Raw genomic sequence first — 20,289 nt, 5'->3', positions numbered from 1 at the left:
ATCTATGACCTTGTGAGTTTCAAGAGGTCAGGACAGTAAGTCACCTGGCAGTTCAGGAGTTGATACCAACATAAATGCCATAAGGAGCAAGGACTCATCACAGAAATATCTAAGGAAAGGAGTCATCCATTAGTCATGACATGTTTAAAGATCAACACTTTGCAAAAATTGCATTAAACCTGAGCTCATTCTACCCAGTGACAAAAATGAAAGAGAGAATTGTGCCTTAAAGATATTTGGGGGTGAAGAATTTTGTACTTCTGTTCTTGCTATGTCTTAGAAGTTAACGTTCCTTTGTAAAAGTAAATTGTCTGGGGCAGCTAGGTGGCACAGTGGATAGAGCACCTGTGTCAGGAGGTCCTGGGCTCAAACCCACCCTCAAATACTTAATAATTGCCTGGTTGGGTGACCTTGGGCAAGTCGCAACCCCATGCCTTAAAATAAAAAAGAAAATTAGAAAAAAAATGAATTGATCAAATGGAAGTTGATCAGCTAGGCACTGGTAGCTAATAGTGGAGGAAACATACCCATAATAGGTACCCAAGTTTCTATAATAAAGTGACCCCAACTGTCTCAAAGTTATCCATAGGGTCTTGCAGGAAGAGATATGGACAGACACACTTTGCAACTTCATAGAATACTGACTACACTAGGATTTGTACTTTAAGGAGGATAACAAATTCCCTTGAAACCCCTGAAGTGATTTTAACTATTTCAGTCTTTGAACACTTGAGCTTTTTAAAAGACATTTACGAGCTGCAACAAAGCAGATAAATAGGAAGCATCAGAGAGATTGCATCCCCAGACCCATTCAGAACATAATGATCTAAACAGGAATCATTTTTACAGGGGCAACACCTAATGGAAAACATCAAAAGGAGGACACATAATGGGTAGGGGATAGTAAAATCAGAAAACAGAGAGATCCAGAGGGACCATCTGGTTTCTCTAAGTTCCTTAGACAAAGTACTTCGATTGAGGCTCCTGGAGTTCCTCACTCTTAAATTCTCTTTTCTGAGCTAGGTAAAACAGAGATAATTGTATCTAATTACAAGGGATGCTGTCAAATGGTAAATGCTACATAATTTATTTTTAGGTTTTTGCAAGGCCAAGGGGTTAAGTGGCTTGTGCAAGGCCACACAGTTAGGTAATTAATAAGGGTCTGAGGTTGGATTTGAACTCAGGTTCTCCTGACTCCAAGGCCAGTTCTCTATCCATTGTGCCACCAAGCCACTCCTATCTGATCATTATTGTCATCAGCATCAGCATCAACATCATCATCAACATCAATATCATAATCATTGTTTGCCTAAAATATTACATTATAGGTCTACCTTGTTTTCTCCCTTCTCTGCCTCAACTCCTCCCTTTCAGTTCTAACTCTTATTTCTTCCATTTGTTGCTTCTGTACCATTAATATTTTCCATTTCAACATGTTAATTCCCTCCAAACTCAAAGATCACAAAAATCCAAATGATTTTCAGGAATGTAAGAAAATTATTGTTCCCCCTCTGAACTTAAATATCTCAGAATGTCAATCAGTTCTCAAACTTCTCCTATCTGAAATGCTGAGAACCAAGAATAGTTGGTGTAGTTAACCAATGTGAATAGAATATATCTTTTTTTAGGATCAGACCTGTGATTTCATTGGTGTAGGGAATTCCCAATGAAGAAACTCCCTCCACTAAGACAGATCAATCACTTCTCTGAAAATTATAGTTTTCGATATTAAGTGCTTGGAGCACTGAGAAGTTAATTTATTTGTTCAGGTTTCCACCAACAGTTGGGATTTAAATTTATGTCCTCCTGACTCTAAGATTGCCTCTGTATTCATCATACAATAATTATTACATTAATTTCTTGATCCTCTATAGTGCTAATTTGAGGGTCCATGCAATATCTTGAACTATATCAGGATATTCTTCTTATAAATAAAACCAGAACATGCCCATACATTGATTCTTATCTTTTGTAATCAAGAAATGGATCTAACAGCTGGCACAGGAAAAACAACATAACTGAAGAATGCACATTGCAAAGACTATGAAATGTAGTTGGGTGGACAGTTGTTGAGTTAATGCATCAGTTCCCACATCATAGACAGGAGTTGTCTGTGGGCACTAAGTTACACAAAGAAACAAAGCTGAAGAAATGAGAGGGACTGGATAGGATTTGAAAAACTTGAGTATTTTTTTGCAGTAAAATCAAAGTACTCCAAGATATCTCTACATACACACACACACACACACACACACACACACACACACACACACACAAACACACACACAAATACAAACACACACACAGACAAACAAACAAGGAAACTTTTAAACAACATTATTTTTCTAGCGGTGTTATGTCTCTGAAAATTATGGACAACTAAATTACTTCTTTCCTAAAACTATAGGAAAAGATTAAAGAGAGAGTTAATCAAGTCATTCTGATTTTTCATTATTACTTGGCAGCAAATGGTAAACCAGGGACTGACTAGAAAAGAAAAAGAAGTATAAAAAGATGTATAAAACATTTATAAAAAATAGAAAATTTGATTTAGAGTCCTGTGAGACTGCAAAGAGCTAGAGATCTGTTTGGGTGATACTTTGAGACCACATTTAAAACTGACTTTCTATGAGCATGTAGCTGAGCTTTGAGATTTGTTGAGGCTTTCCAGCTTACTTATATCCAGTTTTTCCTTATGTTCAAAAAAGGTCCTCTCAAGGAGAGTCTTTGACCTGTTTTCCTTTATTTTCCAGGACTTTAGCAGTGATTGTAGAGCTGTGATATTTTCTTTTACCTCTGCTTAAAGATATTTATTTTATTTTGTGGCATTATAATTAACAAAGGCAGTGAAAAAAATGAAAACAGGAAAAACATGTCTTACCTCATATAACTGATTTTGTAAAATTGCTAAGCCTGCTCTTGTGACTTTTATTAAAGTAAGAGGAAACTTTCCCAGAACTCATGCATTTGCTGCTCCATATAGATAGAAGGAACATAGATCATAAGGATCATAAAATGATCATAAAGAACTGTAGTTCTCTTTATTGATTCTTTTATTTGCCAAATTTAGTGGTCTTTTCTCAGTTCTTATCCTCCTTGACCTCTCTGCAGTCTGTGACCCAGCTGATCACTTGCTATTCTCTCTAGTTTTGAGAGACTCCACCCTCTATTGGTTCTTCTCCTACCAATCTGACCACTTTTCTGTCTCTTTTGCTGAATTATCTCCAAGATCACACCCTCTATTCATAGATGTTCCATAGGCTTCTATCCTGGACCCATTTTTCTTCTCCATCTGTATTATTTCATTTGGGTGATTACATCAGCTCTCTTGAATTTGATTACTACCTCTACTGCAAATATTTCCCAAATCTATTTGCCCAACTTCTCTACTGACCTCCAATCTTGTACTTTCAACAGCCTTTCAACCATGAGTAGATATCCCAAACTCAACATTTCCAAACTGAACTCATTAAGTTTCCCCTCTAAATCTTCTACTCCCTAACTTTCTTATTATTGAAATGGAGATGTCAAACATGTGAACAACACATCAGAAATTCATAACAAAATAAAAAAGAATAAAATAGAACATAGATAATATTGAAAGATTTCTTGATAATATGATTTTCTTACTCTATATGTAACCTTCGGGGATCCTTATGTATGATTTAGCCACCCCTTTTCTATTTGAATTAGGCACTTTCCTTCCAGACCTTCAGGCTTTCACCCTACTTTTCATTCTCAGATCTTCATTATCTCTCATTCCATATCTCTAAAGTATTCAATCTGTGGCTAAGACCTGAAAATTTCACCTTCATCAGACTGCTCCCCTAAGCCTCCTTCTCTCCTCTGACACTATCACCACTCTGGTACAGGCTCACACCTGCACAATAGCCTACTGGTGGTCTCTCCCCATTTCAATTCACCCTCCATTCAACCAGCAGATTTCCCTAGGGCACAAGTCTGACTTGTCCTATCCCTGTAAACTCTAATGCTTCTCTATACCCTCCAACATCAAATACAAAAAAATCTTGATTGATTGATTAATTGATTGAATTACATGGACAAAAGATGATGAAGACCTAAACTATAGGAGCATTTAGAACAGTGTAAAAGATATTGGAGAGATGTGCTTAAATTAAGCATTCAATCAATAAATATGCATGTTATGCTAGACTGGGAACACACATTCAAAGAATAAAACAATCTCTGGCTTTCTTAAAGGTTATAGGATAAAAATATAAGATTAAGATATAGATTTTATGCAAGTCCAATATGTTTAAACAGGGTGATTTGGCAACCAAGAAAAGCTAATGTGATCTTAGCATTAAGAGATCTAAGTATTAAGAGAGGCATGGTACACAAAAATTTAAGAAATGAAAGTCCTGTTATCCTAAACCCTTGGCAGACATCTGAAGTTTTTTGTTCTATATGATCACTATTTTATAAGAAGGGGAGAGTACTCAAAGGAAGACAAGCAGGATCATCCAAGAGAGGCAGTTGAAGCAAATGGGTATATTTCACTTAGAGAAACCAAGAGAATTATTTTCAAAATTTGAAGGGCTTCTCATTTGAAAGAGAAATTAGACTTGTTTTCCTTGATTCAAATAGGATAAAACTTGGAGCATTGGGTAAATGTTGCAAGGAGGAAAATCTAGGTTTAACAGTAGGAAATTCTTGTAGAGTACCATGGCATAAGTGTTGCATTCCCTCTCCCTAATGTTCAAGTAAAAATGGATAGCTACCTGTCAGATATGTTGGTGGTGGTGGTGGTGGGGTAATTACTATTCAGGTATGGGCTGAGTTTTCTAGGTCTTTTCCTACTCAGATTCTATGAATCTGTAGTATTGGTAAAATATGCTTGCCTTTTTATCTAATAATTTAACCTGTGCATTATTGTTTAAAGCTAATATTAGTAACCACATACCGTAAATGCATACTTGTTGATCACCTGGATGACAGTTTTAAACAGAATCTTGCTTGTTAGTGTATGTCCATGATATACAACAGGTTCATTTTGAGATCCATCCCAACAGTCTATTTCTAAACACCGACATCCCTTCACAAGGGCACTGAATAAAATGAAAACAAAAGACTTCTCAGATATCTAACCAGTATAGAGAAGTTGGTAGTATAATAAATAATCTAGAACAGCTAATCAGCTCTCAAAAAATTTTTTCTTTTGAAATAAATGCATTTTTACTTTTGTCATAATATATAGGTGACTGGTATTCTGAGGAATCACAAGACTTCTGGAAAACCAGCAAAGGCACATTTACAAGGATCTGACTTGGTATGAGATCTAAAACTTCTCTGCATCTCTCACCTATTCAAATGCTCAATTTGTCTCTACTTAGGTTTTAAGCATCTAATTGTCACAATATTTGGAATACTGGGCCTGAAGTAAGAAAGACTAATATCTGGGTTTGATCAGTTGTGTGACCAAGGCAAGTCAGGAAACCCTATTTGCCTCAGTTTCTGCATCTGTAAAATGAGCTGGATAAGGAAAGGGTAATTTTTTTTTCTCCTTCAGCTTAAGGTGTTCCTTCTTTTTAAAATATGAATATCTCTTAAATGGGGTAATCTTGAGACCCTTCCAAGTCTAAAATTATCTTATATGATTGTCTCAGTTCTATCTAAATGAAATTTAATTCATTTAATCTTGCCCAGGAAGCAGATTTTGATCATAAATAGAATGGAAAAAATTATTAGGAATTCTGGATGATTAGTTAACAGGATTACAATTTTGCCCTATTTCTATTCAATGCTGATTTTAGAAAATATCCCTTCTCAGAATGATGTATCAGGATTCAAGGCTCTGATGCTCACTTTCTCACCTGTCTGATTCACACATTCCTTACAATTAGAGGTGAAGAGATTAGGGGAAAAAAATTAAGAATTCTTTCTTGGCATTGGGTTTGGGTTCCATCAAAATCAGAGAGTACTTTCTATTCCACTGAATTTTTAAAATCTCTTATCTATCAAACTCCCAATTACTAGTCTGTTACTAGAATAAAATCTTTGGCATCATTTTACTAGACCCAAATTCTAATGTTTAAGTTCAAAAAACAATTTAATTCTATAGCTTGAATTTGTCAAACCTTTTAAGTAATAGAATGTTTTATAAATATCTATACTTTAATGTAAATTTTGGAACTGGCTTCAATTTGACATTTCTCCTAATTTCAATGGCATGAATGTGATGATAATGAATCAATAGGGATCTTTCAAAATTATATAGATTTGTTGTAAAAGGTAACAAAGGAAATAATTTACACAAAAGTCTCTTTTTAAAATTATGTGCTATTCTAAATGGAAAAATTATTTCTATTCATTAAGTAATTGTTGCTTTTTAAGATCAGATTTTATATTTAAAATATTTAGAATTCCATTATAACATTATAATTACTTTATAGAAAGTTTTCTAGACATACATTATTTATAAACCATATCTGTTCCTGCCTTAAACACTATCTAGTTTCAGTGGTGGTAGGAGTAGAAGTAGGAATTCAATCTTTTTTTTCTCTTCAAAATAGTTTTTTTAATACCCCTGATTGGTCATTGGTCACAGACATGCCTTATATAGGAAATACATCAAATATCTCACTAGAAAGATAGGTAGTTATGAGTCACTCAGGTAGTAGTTGTTCCTTGCCTACCTGCTCCAGTGAGATGCCAAGCACATGCCTTCTGTCAAATTATGGTCCACATATGATAAAAGCATGGCTGAAGAGCTAACTGCTTTTTAGGTAGAACAATATTTCACATTATATGCATAGATAAATACCTTGCATAACCCCAAAGATCACTTGGTCCTATTAACTGCCCAGAAATCAAATAGGTGTTATGGGAACTTGAAATAAAGTAATCATTCAAAGGATGAGTCATATCTTGATAAACATTTGTGCAATCCCTTTTAAATAGCAAACAATCATTCGAGCTCATATATCTTATAAATCCTTCAATTGTCATCTGATGTTGGTTTTTTACTATGAAAATATTAAAAAGAAAGCAAAAATTATATTTACCAATTAAAAGAATGACTATTTCAACTATATTTAGTATCAATATTATCCCTAAAATATTAATATATAGTTAAAACTGCTAGAACTTCTAACAGTGCTGGTATACAAATTTTAATGCTACCTCTCAGTTCTTTCAGTTCAAAATTAATTTAATAAAATTCATCAGTTAATTATCTCAAAAGATTTAATTCATATTTGATCATCAGGAAGCAAAGTATGTAAAATACATATCAATTTGTTCTAGTATTTTAAAATAAAATAGCTAGATAGAGTTCTAGAAAGCTGGCAAAGTCCTTTGTATTTATTGTTTTATCTGATCTTCACAACAGTTCTAGGGAGTAGGACCATTATTATCCAAATTTTAGATATGAGAAAACTTGGGGCTACCAAGTTTACATAACTTTCCCAAGGTCACATAAATACTGAGTCCAAATCTCCTAAGCATTGTGCCATCTAATTACCCAAAATATGCCATATGTACCTTCCTCAATCTAAAATCCATAAGAAAAATTTTATTTTTTAAGTGGTAAACTAAGTATAATTTACTTCACTATTCAGTTTTTAGTTTTCAAAAGTATTTGTCATGGGACTTCATTATATAGCAAGTTTTCCTAGAGAATTTTAAGTTATAATGAAAAAACTCAACTACTCTATTTTTCAGAAAATCTTTTACTATTTAAAAAAAGGTACAACCTTTTACATGCACACTTCCATAGCTATCTTCTTTAAGGCTAAGATTTGCTTATTTGCTAGAAGCATCTTGAATGCAAGAGTAGGTTCTTCTTCATGTCCTATAACCTCTGATAACACCTAATATAGTACATTTACCTGTGAGACCTTACCTTCAATTTACACACTTCTATGCCAGACACTGTATTAATTCCAGGGCCTTAGAAAATTAGATAATTAGATAATAGAACCAGAATTCAATCTCACTTTAGTAACCCTGGAAAGTGTATAGTAACCAAGGGATAAGTATAAGGGTATATATTTATGAAGATTCAAACATGAAAAGAGCAAAATAAATGTTTATCCAGTGAATGAACAGACAAAATAGGGACCAAACATTCAAAAACAACTGGACTTTTGATTTCATTTGTTTAGGAAACTCTGAATGAAGAAACTCCAATGTAGGTCAACATCTTTTCTGTAACCTATAGTCTTAAAGAAGCAGTAAAAAGATTAGTAACCAGCCTAGGGTGATACAGTCAATAGGGTGATACAGTCAATATGTGTTAAAATGGAGCACTTGAATCTAGATGTACCTGGATTTGAGGCCAATCTAACTTTTCTTCAAATAAATAGAATAATTATAACCTATTATATTTGAAGGTAGATAACAAAGCTGTAGAAGTCATAATAAAAAATTGAAAATTACTACATAATATGACTATTGCTAAATCTGTAAAACCAAATTAAGTCTATTCTTAAGCTATAAGCTCTTACTGCCACCCACAACATTACTTCTCTCCTATGACTTGCTATCTACAGGTTATGCTACCACCACACACTTAGTAAGACAATTGCAAAAGCACTATCCAAAATTATTTAGTTCATTGAAAAAGTTATGGATCAAGAAAAGAAATTATTTATTCATTTAAAAAAGGAGAAGAAAAGTATGGAGTAAATTTAGACCTTAAAAATATTCATTTGAGGTAATAACTCATTTAACCCAACTGCCTAGCATGTAAAAATTATAGAATAACCTATTCACATGTATATGGATTGTGTCCTGTCTCTGACACATACTAGTTTAATTTCTCAGTACCCCCAGACAACACCATAAAAACTTAAATTGCAAAAGAGTTGCTGATCTCTTTTAATGTCTATTATTAAATATTTCCTCACTGGGAAATTGAAATGAATATACCACTTTATTGTGGCTTTTTAGTTATTGATTAAAAATTATATCTAATCATTGGAATCAATACATAGGAATAAGTTTGATTTATAAAGATAGTTAGCCTTCTAAACCCCAGAATCTGTCAGATACTTTGACTTCTTTAGGAGAGTTTAACTTCCTTATCTTTATTAATTCTATTTCTGAATTCAATCTTACCCTGGAAAGGAGGAGGAAAGATGAGCTGACATGGTCATAAGATGTTCTGTCTGATCACAAGCCAAACTCTGGACCACTCTGGCATAAGGGGAGTTGTCTAATAGGACTTTCAAGAGGATATTGACTAACTCTGTCTTCCCCATTGCCCTGAATTTTGGAAACCCCCTTTTGGAAGTCAGCATGATTGTCTCAAATGTCAACCCACCTTATTTCTACTACACACCAATCACAATCCTAATTTAGCATCATTGAACCTATGTAACTATGTGTATAAAAGATTTATTTATCTGCTTTTATGCATCCCTGACCATTGAGGGGCTTGGGATCTCACTTTATTGGCAACTGCTAGATTCACTAATAAGATGATCATGTTCAGAATTTTGTACTGCAGTTTCTTTTCATCACAGAATTGTTTTGTGACACTGTACCAGTGAAATAATATTTCTAGAATATATATAAACATAATTATATATATGTGTATATATACATATATAAATTGTCTAGTTACTAAATTTTAATTTCACTTCTATTTTCTCTGACAAGAGAATAATTTTAGGAATAAAAGAAAAATTTCTATTAATGAATAGTTAACCAAGATGAGAGAGAGAGAACCCAGCCATCTACTTACCTAAATGTGTGTGTGTGTGTGAGAGAGAGAGAGACAGACAGACAGACAGAGACAGAAAGAAACAGAGACAGAGACAGACAGAGAGACAGAGACAGAGAAACAGAGAAACAGAGAGACAGAGAGAGAGAGAGATGAGAGAGGGAAAGAAAGAGCAAAAGGGAGAAGAAAAAACAACCAACCAATCATTTCCTTCATTTAATTAAATTCAATTCTATTTGAGTACTCATTTGAATTACAGAATCAAAAAAACTCTTATTCTTTAATTTAAGTGAGTATTCAACTATATAGATTGGTGGAAAATGGATAGTAAAACCTGAGAAAGTGGATAAGGTCAGGCTGGAGCAAGCGTGTAGAAGTATGATATCCCATCAAGAGCAATAGCTATGCCTCACAAGTTGTTTTTTTTTTAACAGAAAGTACCAAATTTTTGTTATCTACTGAAAGTTAAGTCAGATCATTTAAAGATTATCTCAGAGTAGCAAAGAGTTATTTCACTTGTGAAAAACAAACAAGAGTTACATTGATGAAAAATGTGATGATGAGCCTACAGAAAGTCCACAAAGATAGAACCAGGGATAGAACTATTCTATTTAAATGAATAGATCTAAGGGATTAGAGATTGTAACAGCTTGCTACAATCACTATAAACAAAGTATATAAAGAGAATTTTTTGTGAAAAAATAAAAAAGTGACTTAGGAGTTGAGATTCCCAAGACAGCACATCTAATTTTTTTTATGAATCCTTCTCCTCTGGCTTCATAGGGCCTTGATGATAATTAATCACACATAATGCATTGATATATTGGACAATGATCACAAATGATTATTATAGTTAATCATTCTATTAGAGAAATTTTAGAAAAATACCTTAACAACTCATAAAAGGAATTTGGATTACAAATTTTTCTTATATTTAGGAGATATCTAAGTAAGCATAAAGTTTCCTGAAGAAGTTGCAATGTCCAACTGACCAGTTACTGATTTTATAAAGTATTGATACAAGCAAATTCCAAATTATTCAAATTACTACTATGATATAGTAATCAGCAAGTAGAACTCAGTCTCATATGTTTTGATCATCTATATATCTTTCCAGAAGCCTATAGAACATGGTAGCAATCACCATTATGAGAGCATTGGATCCTCCAACTTAGAAATGGAGCCTAAGAAGTTTAACTTTGGTGATTTCTTTAGTACCAGTAGAAGAGAAGAATTGATTAAGCAACAGTTCAGAGGGGACAGCCATGTTCTTAATCCATAAATAGAAGGTGTCATATCCCCAAGAAGCAACTCAATCAACCTTATTGATTCTTCATTTCTCTTTAGGTTGCAATCTATACTACTCCATCATGCCATAGAAAACTTGCACCCTGGAATATCACTAGTCCTGGAATTCTAATGACCTTAGTCCCTAAAAACTGTTCTTATGATAGGATGGCTATATCAGCACTTCATCAAGATCCTATGAGTCCAGAGAAGGAGGATTCATCAAAAAAAAACATCATGATACAGACATGCTGTCTTGGGAAGCTCAACTCCCAAGTCACTTTTCATTTTTTCCATAAAAATTCTCTGTATATACTTTTTATAGTGGTTGTATCAAGCTGTTGCAACCTCTATTTCCTTAGTCATTTCTTAATTTTTCAGCTGCCTCCTCCCTCATATCCTGATGATGAGAACAATCCCCTACCCCAGATCTTTTAGCTATTTTTTTCTGTTTTATCTTCCTCCACTAGAATATGAACTCCTTGAAGGCAGAGACTGTCTTTGTTTTTATTTGGCAAATAGTTCCTGTTATGTTCCTGTTGATAGATTCCTGATCATTCCAAGAACAATCTAAGGTTGTTATTTCAAGAAATTCAATAATTCTTAAATTGTCTGTTCTTGATGTATTTTCCTTTTCAGATGTTTTTGCTAATGAGGCATTTTATTTTCTTCCATTTTTTCATTCTTTAGACTTTATTGTTTCTTGTCTCATGGAGTCATTAACTTCCATTTGCCTAATTCTAATTTTTAAGCAATTATTTTCTTTAGTGAACTTTTGTACCTCTTTTTACATTTAGCCTATTTTTCTTCTTAAAGAGTTCTTTTCTTCAGTGATTTTTTTGTGCCTCATTTACTATTTGATCAATTTTAGTTTTTAAAGGATTTTCCCCATTATTTTTTGTGCCTCTATTAGCTGTTAATTTACTTTTCATAATTTTCTTGAATCACTCTCATTTCTTTTCTCAATTTTCCTCTGCCTCTATTTAATTCTTCTAACAATTCTTGTTGGGCTTGTATCAAATTATTTTTTCCTTGAGACTTTGCTTGTAGATCTTTTCACATTGTTGTATTCTTTTAGTCTTTCCCATATTTGGTCTTCCCTGCCACCATAACAGATTTTTATGGTCATGGTCATTTTATTGTCTACTCATTTTTTCAGTCTATTTCTTGTCTTTGAATTTTATGCTAAAATTTCCCTTTGCTCATCTTGGGTTGGGGAGGCAATGTCCCAAGTTTCAGGCTTTTTTGTGTTATTATTTTCAGAGTTAGATCTGGAGATCTGCAATTTTGCAGTGCTTCCAAGGTAGTGTGATCCAGATACTGTAATCTCTTTCTAACCAATTGTCCAATCTCATCACAAAATCCACTCTCATGCATATAATATCTATATTGTAACATGGAATAAAACTATCAGTCTCTGAAAAAAGAGAATCAAAATGGATTAGTACAATACAACGAGGGTTCTAGATATGCTGGACTATTTCTTAGACTGTCAATAATTTTCAATATTAGTGTTGGATTTAGAACATGAATAAATTCAGATTCCTATGAAAGATGATAAAGACACAATAGCTTTTAATCTGCCCAATTTACTTTTTACCAATTTGAATGCATGCCCCAGGGTATCTCAATGACATGTGATATTTTTCAATAACCAATATTGCAAGAGATAAACATTTTCTAAAATTGTCGGTGTACCTAGTCTCATTGTTTTCAGAAAGACATTGAGAGCACAAGAGGATGTTCTAATGAAAATAAAGGATCAATTAGAATTAAGATTGCTCTGAAGCTTTCCATTGACAAGGGTCAGTTTGTCAGAGCCTGTGTTAAGTGTGTAAATCATAGGAAATTAGCAAGACATAAAGCTAACTGAGAAAATATACTGGTCACAGTCAAATCCTTGTTTTTGGAAACTGTTATCACAAGTTTTTATTTTATGCTGCTATGGCTAAACCATTAAATAATCTCACTCATGGATAGTGATAGAAGAGAATCAGGGAAAAAATGGGAAAGGTTCGATTTTTCTAAATGTCCTGATTCCATTTAAAGATTACTAGACAGAAAAATATGAAGAAGATTTCAAAGACTGTCAATTCATGCATACAAAAAAGCCAGGGGTGATTTGAGCAGATCCACAGAAGCCTTTATCCTGAGAACAAATCCTTATCCAAAAGGCTGAGTAGCAATTATCTACTGCAAGAGTGCTGACCATGGGTAATAGATTGCATTCCCTAGTATATCTATTGATAGTGAAACTTGCTATCTCATGAGTAAACAAATACTTGACTTTAAAGTGTGATGTCACTGAACAGTTTGGAGATGAGTTGGAATGAAATATCAGATATAGAAACCCCCTGAGGTATAATCCAGAGGTTAAAAAATTCTAATAGTCAACCCATACCATCAATCAGCAGCAATGTTAATAGATCATAAGAATCAGAATTATCTTACCTATGACTAAGGGAACACGATTGGGAAGAAAGCAAAGGGGTTAAAACCTGAACCCAGATAATAATGTTAATGTTTGCCCTTATTTGCCCATTTGCTTTGAATGCAATTTCATGTTAGTATATGTTGTCATCTGTTAACTATTGCTAGTATTTTTATATGATATAGCTTCTTTTTTGAGTGTACATAATTTTGAGTATTTATACATTATTATTAGATAACATGACCACTAGACTTCTTAGTGAATAGAGAAATGGACCTGGAGTCAAGAAGAGCTGAGTTCAAACCCAGGCTCAGATATTTATGTGACCCTAGGCAAGTCACTTAACCTTTGTCTTAATTCACTGGAGAAGGAAATTTACCCCAAAAAACCCATGGAGAGTATGATCCATGGGGGTCATGACTAAATTGCCAATCAACAGCAACACAACATAGAATAAATTATATAAATCTAGCATTTTTATTCAGCTTACCACCACTGAGTAATGCACTAGAAAGAAAAAGAACAGATCACTGAGTTTCCTTTGGGAGACCCTAAACTTTCAATCTAGCTATCAATCATAGTTCAACTCCAAAGTGATGTACCTGAGAGAAGGAAATACATTGAGTATAAGGCATAAATGGCAATCTCTGTAAGGAAAGGAAATGGAAAGAAAGAAAAAAGAAAGAAAGAAAGAAAGAAAGAAAGAAAGAAAGAAAGAAAGAAAGAAAGAAAGAAAGAGAAAGAAACTAGGAGAAAACTGAAAATAGAAGCAAGAAAGGAGGACAGTAGAAGACACATACAGAGAAAAAAGAAAACATGACTGAAAGTAAGAGTTAAGGGAAAGAAAGGCATTCATTGAAAGAAAGGTTATATACAAAAATGTTCAATATTGTGTGTAGCAGAATATATTTATGATGTCACTATATTCATACAAATATCATACAAACCATCATTAAATTTCAGTTTAATGCTATTGGCCAATTAAAAATGCCATATATAACAACAAACATTTGCAATGTAAACATTAAACTAAGTTAAGAATAAATTATACCTTCTTCAATGGGCTCATATTTTTTAATTATTTCAGAGGCAATGGTTTTGCTCATCTCAACATATTGTTCTTGTTTAAGAAATTCTGACAGATTTTCTTCAGACATAATTTTGCGACTTGAATAGGTATTGAAAATCTCAACAATTTCTTTTCTGTAGGCAAAATTTCGATAAATGGCTCTAAACTCCTCTATGGTTATTTTTCCACTCTTTTGTCTGTCATTTTCCTACTAAAAAAAAAGAAAGAACTTATAAAGTTACATATGCAGGTTGTTTGCTTTTTTTAATGAAAAAGCATACTTTAAATCAAGGTATTTTATGTACAAAATATGTTACATTAAAAAAATAAAATGTTACTGTCAAATACCCATGCAGAAAGAAATATGAAGCATATTATGTAAAGTAGTAAGAAGATCAAGAAAGATTCAGGAACTTAGATTCTCCCATATATTATGCCAGAGAGAAAATGTAGGTAAAAATGAAGAAAAATATTTTCTTTCAATTCATTCAGCAAATATTGTTGATGGTCTATTAGAATGTTATGTGCTATGGCAGTTATAACACTATAAAAGTTTTTTGAGGTTTTTTTAAGTGATAACTACCCTTGAGCTTTCAAAGCAACTAAGGGAACAAGAGATAAACAATTTAATTAAAGATCAATTGAAGGTAGTATATTATCATGTCTCAAGTGAGTCTAAGAATAAGACAATAATGGGGCAACTAGGTGGTGCAGTAGATAGAACATCAGCCCTGGTGTCAGTAGGACCTGAGTTCAAATCCAACCTCAGACATTTAATAATTACCTAGCTGTGTTACCTTGGGCAAGTCACTTAACCCAACTGCCTTACAAAATAAGAGTAAAATAATAAGTGATATAATCTCTCAAAAAATAAAAAAAATTGGAGTGGTCAGGGAAGGCTCATGGAAAAGTTTGGAATGGAAATGGCCCTTGGAAAATTAATAGAACATGAATAAACAAACAAGAAAACTGAATATATTCCAGCTGGACCATTACAAAAGACATAAAGTCATATTCAAAACATACTTATTAAGTATTAAGTAGAATTAAAAACTGAAAGTTGAGATATAGTGGTGATAAGGTTTGGATGGTATATTGGGGTCATACTTTAGATGACAATCTAAGTTTGTGCTTTATCCAATTATATTGGGGAACCCCTGGAGCATTTTTTTTGAGTTGGCAAGTGACATAATGAAAACAGTTTTAAGGAGAGTAATCTAATTAGTGCAGAACATCTTGCCATAAGGTTAGAGGAAGAAGTTCCATAAAGAGACAGTTGTTCTGTAGAATTTCAGACCTGAGAGAAAAAGGAACCAGATCAGGGTAATAGGGAGGAATAGAAGGGAAATATAATGGTATAAAGTGATTTTTATATTTAATATATATAATGAATTTAATAATAATAATAAAAATTTAGTTTCTATTGATCCCTTTCACACACAGATTCTGGGCCTAGGGAAACAGTGAAAACAAATTAGCCAGAATAATTGATTTTAATAAAAATCAAAAAAAGGCATTATTTTGGCTGTGTTAAGTGAAGTGAATTAATATAAATTGAACAGTGCAATCATAATGCACCCCATGCACCCCCAAGACTATGCAATCAACCTAGTCATTCCCACAGGACTTGAGGACATCCTACTTGGATGGTCACAAGGGATGTAATTATTGCATAGTCCTGCATAGTAAATTTGACCTGGGAAGATAAATCAAACCTCCAGACTGATTGTATCATTCTCTCTTCCCATTTATGATCATGTATATAATTCTCTGCCTGAATTATACTAAGCAGAACTTCCAAGAAAAGCATAATCCCATAATTTGCAAAGAAAATAATTAACAGACCAGTACCTGTTTACTGGTACTCTCACTCTGACCTATTCTGTCACAACTAGATTAGAAAATAGCTCAATAAAAATTCAGTTAACAGAAGACAGGACCAGTCATGGTTGATATCCTCTGAATACTATCAAGTTTATCAATGTAGTCCTTAGTGGGGTGATCCCAGAACTAAACATAATACTCTAGGTTTGATCTGAGTCTATCAGCTTCTCAGTACTAGACATTATGCTTCTAATGAAGATTATGTTAGCTTTTATATCAACCATACTGCTAATTAATATTCAGTCAGCAGTATATGAGAATTTTATTTTTTCAAGACAAAACATCATCTCTGACTTTTACTTATAAAACTGATTTTTCAAAGTATAAAACTTTATATTTATCCCTACTAAATTTCACAATAAATCAGATTCGACCAAATACTTTAAACTATTGAAATTTTCTTTGAAACTTAATGTTATCTAATTATTTTGTTCCTCCAAGATTTGTATCATTTGAAAATTTGATAAGTATGGCATAGATACTTTTATTAAAGTAATTGATAGATATGTTAAATGGCAAAGAACAAGAAAGTCTCCTTAACATACTTTTCCAAGTAGAAACATAACCATTATTAATTAGGCTTTGAATTCAATCATTCAAACAGTTTCAAGTTCATCTAGCTGTATTATCATATATTAATAGATCAGAAAGCATTTATTAAACTCTCAATATGTGATAGGCACTGAATTTAATCTGTGGATATAAGAAGGCAAAATATGCAGTCCTCACCTTCAAGGAACTGAGATTTGGGGTAGGGGAAAGGGGAAGACAATATATGAACAACTATATTCATTCAAGATATATGTAGTATAAATGGGAGGCAATCTCAGTAATCTCATGGAAAAGACAATTGTAGGAAAGGGAGCCAGATTAAGAAAACCCTCTTGGGGAGGCTAGGTGGCATAGTGGATAAAGCACCGGCCTTGGAGTCAGGAGTACCTGGGTTCAAATCCGGTCTCAGACACTTAGTAATTACCTAGCTGTGTGGCCTTGGGCAAGCCACTTAACCCCATTTGCCTTGCAAAAACTAAAAAAACAAAAACAAACAAACAAAAAAAACCCTCTTAAAGTTATCACTAGGATAATACATTATGATCAATTAGGATTTATACCAGGAATACAAGATTGTTTCAATATTAGAAAAACTGTTAGTATAATCAATTATATCAACAACAAACCTATCAGAAATTATATGATCATATCAATAGATGCTGAAAAAGACTTTTAACAAATTACAGCATCCATTCCTACTAAAAACACTAGAGAGTGTAGGAATAAATGGAATGTTCCTTAGAATAATTAGCAGTATCTATCTGAAACCATCAACAAGCATATTCAATGGGGAGAGGATAGAGGCATTCCCAATAAGATCAGAAGTGAAACAAGGATGCCCACTATCACCAATACTATTTATATTAGAAATTTTAGCTTCAGCAATTAGAGAAGAAAAAGAAATTGAAGGAATTAGAATTGGGAAGGAAGAGACAAAACTCTCACTCTTTGCAGATTACATGATGGTATACCTAGAGAATCCTAAAAAATCATCCAAAAAACTACTGGAAACAATTAGAAATTTTAGCAAACTTGCAGGATATAAAATGAATCCTCATAAATCCTCAACATATATATATATATATACGTATATATATGTACATATATATATATACATATATATATACATATATATATGTATATATATATGTATATATATATATGTACATATATATACGTATATATATATATATATATATAGCAAGATACAGCAGGAAGAGCTAGAAAGAGAAATCCCATTCAAAGTAACCTCAGACAATATAAAATACCTGGGAGTCTATTTGCCAAGACAGACTCAGAAACTTTTTGAAAACAATTATAAAACACTTCTCACACAAATTATATCAGATTTAAATAACTAGGCAAATATCAATTGCTCATGGATAGGTAGAGCTAACAATTCTACCAAAACTAAAATACCTGTTTAGTGCCCTACCAATCAAAATTCAAAAAAAATACTTTAATGAATTAGAAAAAATTGTAAGTAAATTCCTATGGAGAAATAAAAGTCAAGAATTTCCAGGAATTTAAATGAAAAAAGTGCAAAAGCAGGGGGCTTAGCCCTACCTGATCTAAAATTATATTATAAAGCATCAGTCATCAAAACTATCTGGTATTGGCTAAGAAATAGAGTGGTGGACTAGTGGAATAGAATAGGTGCAAAAGCAGGAGACAATTATAGTGATCCGCTGTTTGGTAACCCAAAGAGTCTAGCTATTGGGATAAAAACTCTCTCTTTGATAAAAAAAAAACTGCTGGGGAAAATTGGAAGTTAGTATGGAAGAAACTTAGATTAGACCAACACCTAACACCCTTTACCAAGATAAGATCCAAATGGTTACAGGAATTAGACATAAAAAACCAATACTATAAGCAAATTAGAAGATCAAGGACTAGTCTACCTGTCAGATCTATGGAAAGGGGAACAGTTTATGACTAAGGAAGAGATGGAGAACATCACCAAAAATGAACTAGATGATTTCAATTACATTAAATTAAAAAGCTTTTGCACAGATAAAACTGCTGTAACCAAGATCAAAAGAAATGTAGTAAATTGGGAAACAATCTTTACAACTAATGATTCTGACAAAGGACTAATTTCTAAAATATACAGAGAACTGAGTCATATTTAGAAAAAGTCATTCCCCAATTGACAAATGGTCAAAGGATATGCAAAGGCAATTTACAGATGAGGAGATCAAAGCAATTCATAGCCATATGAAAAATTGCTCTAAATTATTAATTATCAGAGAAATGCAAATCAAAGCTTCTCTGAGGTACCACCTCACACCTCTCAGACTGGCCAATATAACCAGAAAGGATAATGATCAGTGTTAGAAGGGTTGTGGCAAATCTGGGACACTATTACATTGTTGGAGGAGCTGTGAACTCATCCAACCTTTCTGGAGAGAAATTTGGAATAAGCCCAAAGGGCAACAAAAATGAGCATACCCTTTGATCCAGCAATACCATTACTGAGTCTATACCCTGAAGAGATCATGAAAAAGGGTAAAAAAACATCACTTGTACAAAAATATTCATAGCAGCCCTGTTTGTGGTGGCAAATAATTGAAAATCAAATAAATGTCCTTCAGTTGGGGAATGGCTTAGCAAACTGTGGTATGTGTATGTCATGGAACACTATTGTTCTATTAGAAACAAGGAGGGATGGGAATTCAGGGAACCCTGGAGGGATTTGCATGAACTGATGCTGAGTGAGATGAGCAGAACCAGAAAAACACTGTATACCCTAACAGCAACATTGGGGCGATGATCAACTTTGATGGACTTGCTCATTCCATCAGTGCAACAATCAGGGACAATTTTGGGCTGTCCACAATGGAGAACACCATCTGTATCCAGATAAAGAGCCATGGAGTTTCAAAAAATTTCATGGACTATTCCCTTCAATTTAGAAAAAAAAGCAGATATCTTATTGTTTGATCTTGTTATCTGTTATATTTTTTGTTTCTTCCTTAAGGATGTGATTTCTCTCTCATTACACTTGATTTGGATCAATGTACAACATGGAAACAAAATAAAGACCGACAGATTGCTTTCCATGGGTGGGGGGAGGGAAGTAAGATTAGGAAAAAAATTGTAAAACTCAAATAAAATCTTTTTTCTTTCGTAAAGAAAATAGAGATTTATTAAAAGAAGTTACAACACATTAAGAGAGTGATAGAAAAGTTAAGAAGAGTTTAAAGAAAAGACCATGTGGATTGCTGGTTGAACTGGTCAGGCCAGCTAACCAGGGCTTCATCAGGAAGCTGGAAGGTAAAAAAGTAGGCAAACCCCTTCCTCAATATCCTTAAATTCTTTCTTTTTTTCTTTATCTTATTTTTTTAATATTTTTAAAATATTTATTTATTCTCTTTT

General features: G+C 33.2%; 1 protein-coding gene across 6 annotated transcripts in view; it reads right to left on the bottom strand.

Moving 5' to 3' along the window:
* PLCZ1 (phospholipase C zeta 1) overlaps window positions 1–20,289 on the bottom strand; it is a 121,592-nt gene that overhangs the window by 81,442 nt on the left and 19,861 nt on the right. For all 6 annotated transcript variants that reach the window (XR_012470162.1, XM_074194350.1, XM_074194351.1 and 3 more), the window contains exons 4-6: window positions 14,458–14,683; window positions 6,785–6,986; window positions 4,925–5,069 (exon numbers count right to left, since the gene is read on the bottom strand). Coding sequence is in view for 5 of the 6 variants with exons in the window: in XM_074194350.1 (XP_074050451.1) it covers window positions 4,925–5,069; window positions 6,785–6,986; window positions 14,458–14,683 (573 nt within the window). In the remaining variant the exon portion in view is untranslated. The remainder of the gene's footprint in view (window positions 1–4,924; window positions 5,070–6,784; window positions 6,987–14,457; window positions 14,684–20,289) is intronic.

Source organism: Macrotis lagotis, chromosome 7 (assembly GCF_037893015.1).
Source record: "Macrotis lagotis isolate mMagLag1 chromosome 7, bilby.v1.9.chrom.fasta, whole genome shotgun sequence".
Lineage (NCBI taxonomy): Eukaryota > Metazoa > Chordata > Mammalia > Peramelemorphia > Peramelidae > Macrotis > Macrotis lagotis.
The sequence above is the reverse complement of the archived record's forward strand: the minus strand, read 5'-3'. Positions and strand labels throughout refer to the sequence as shown.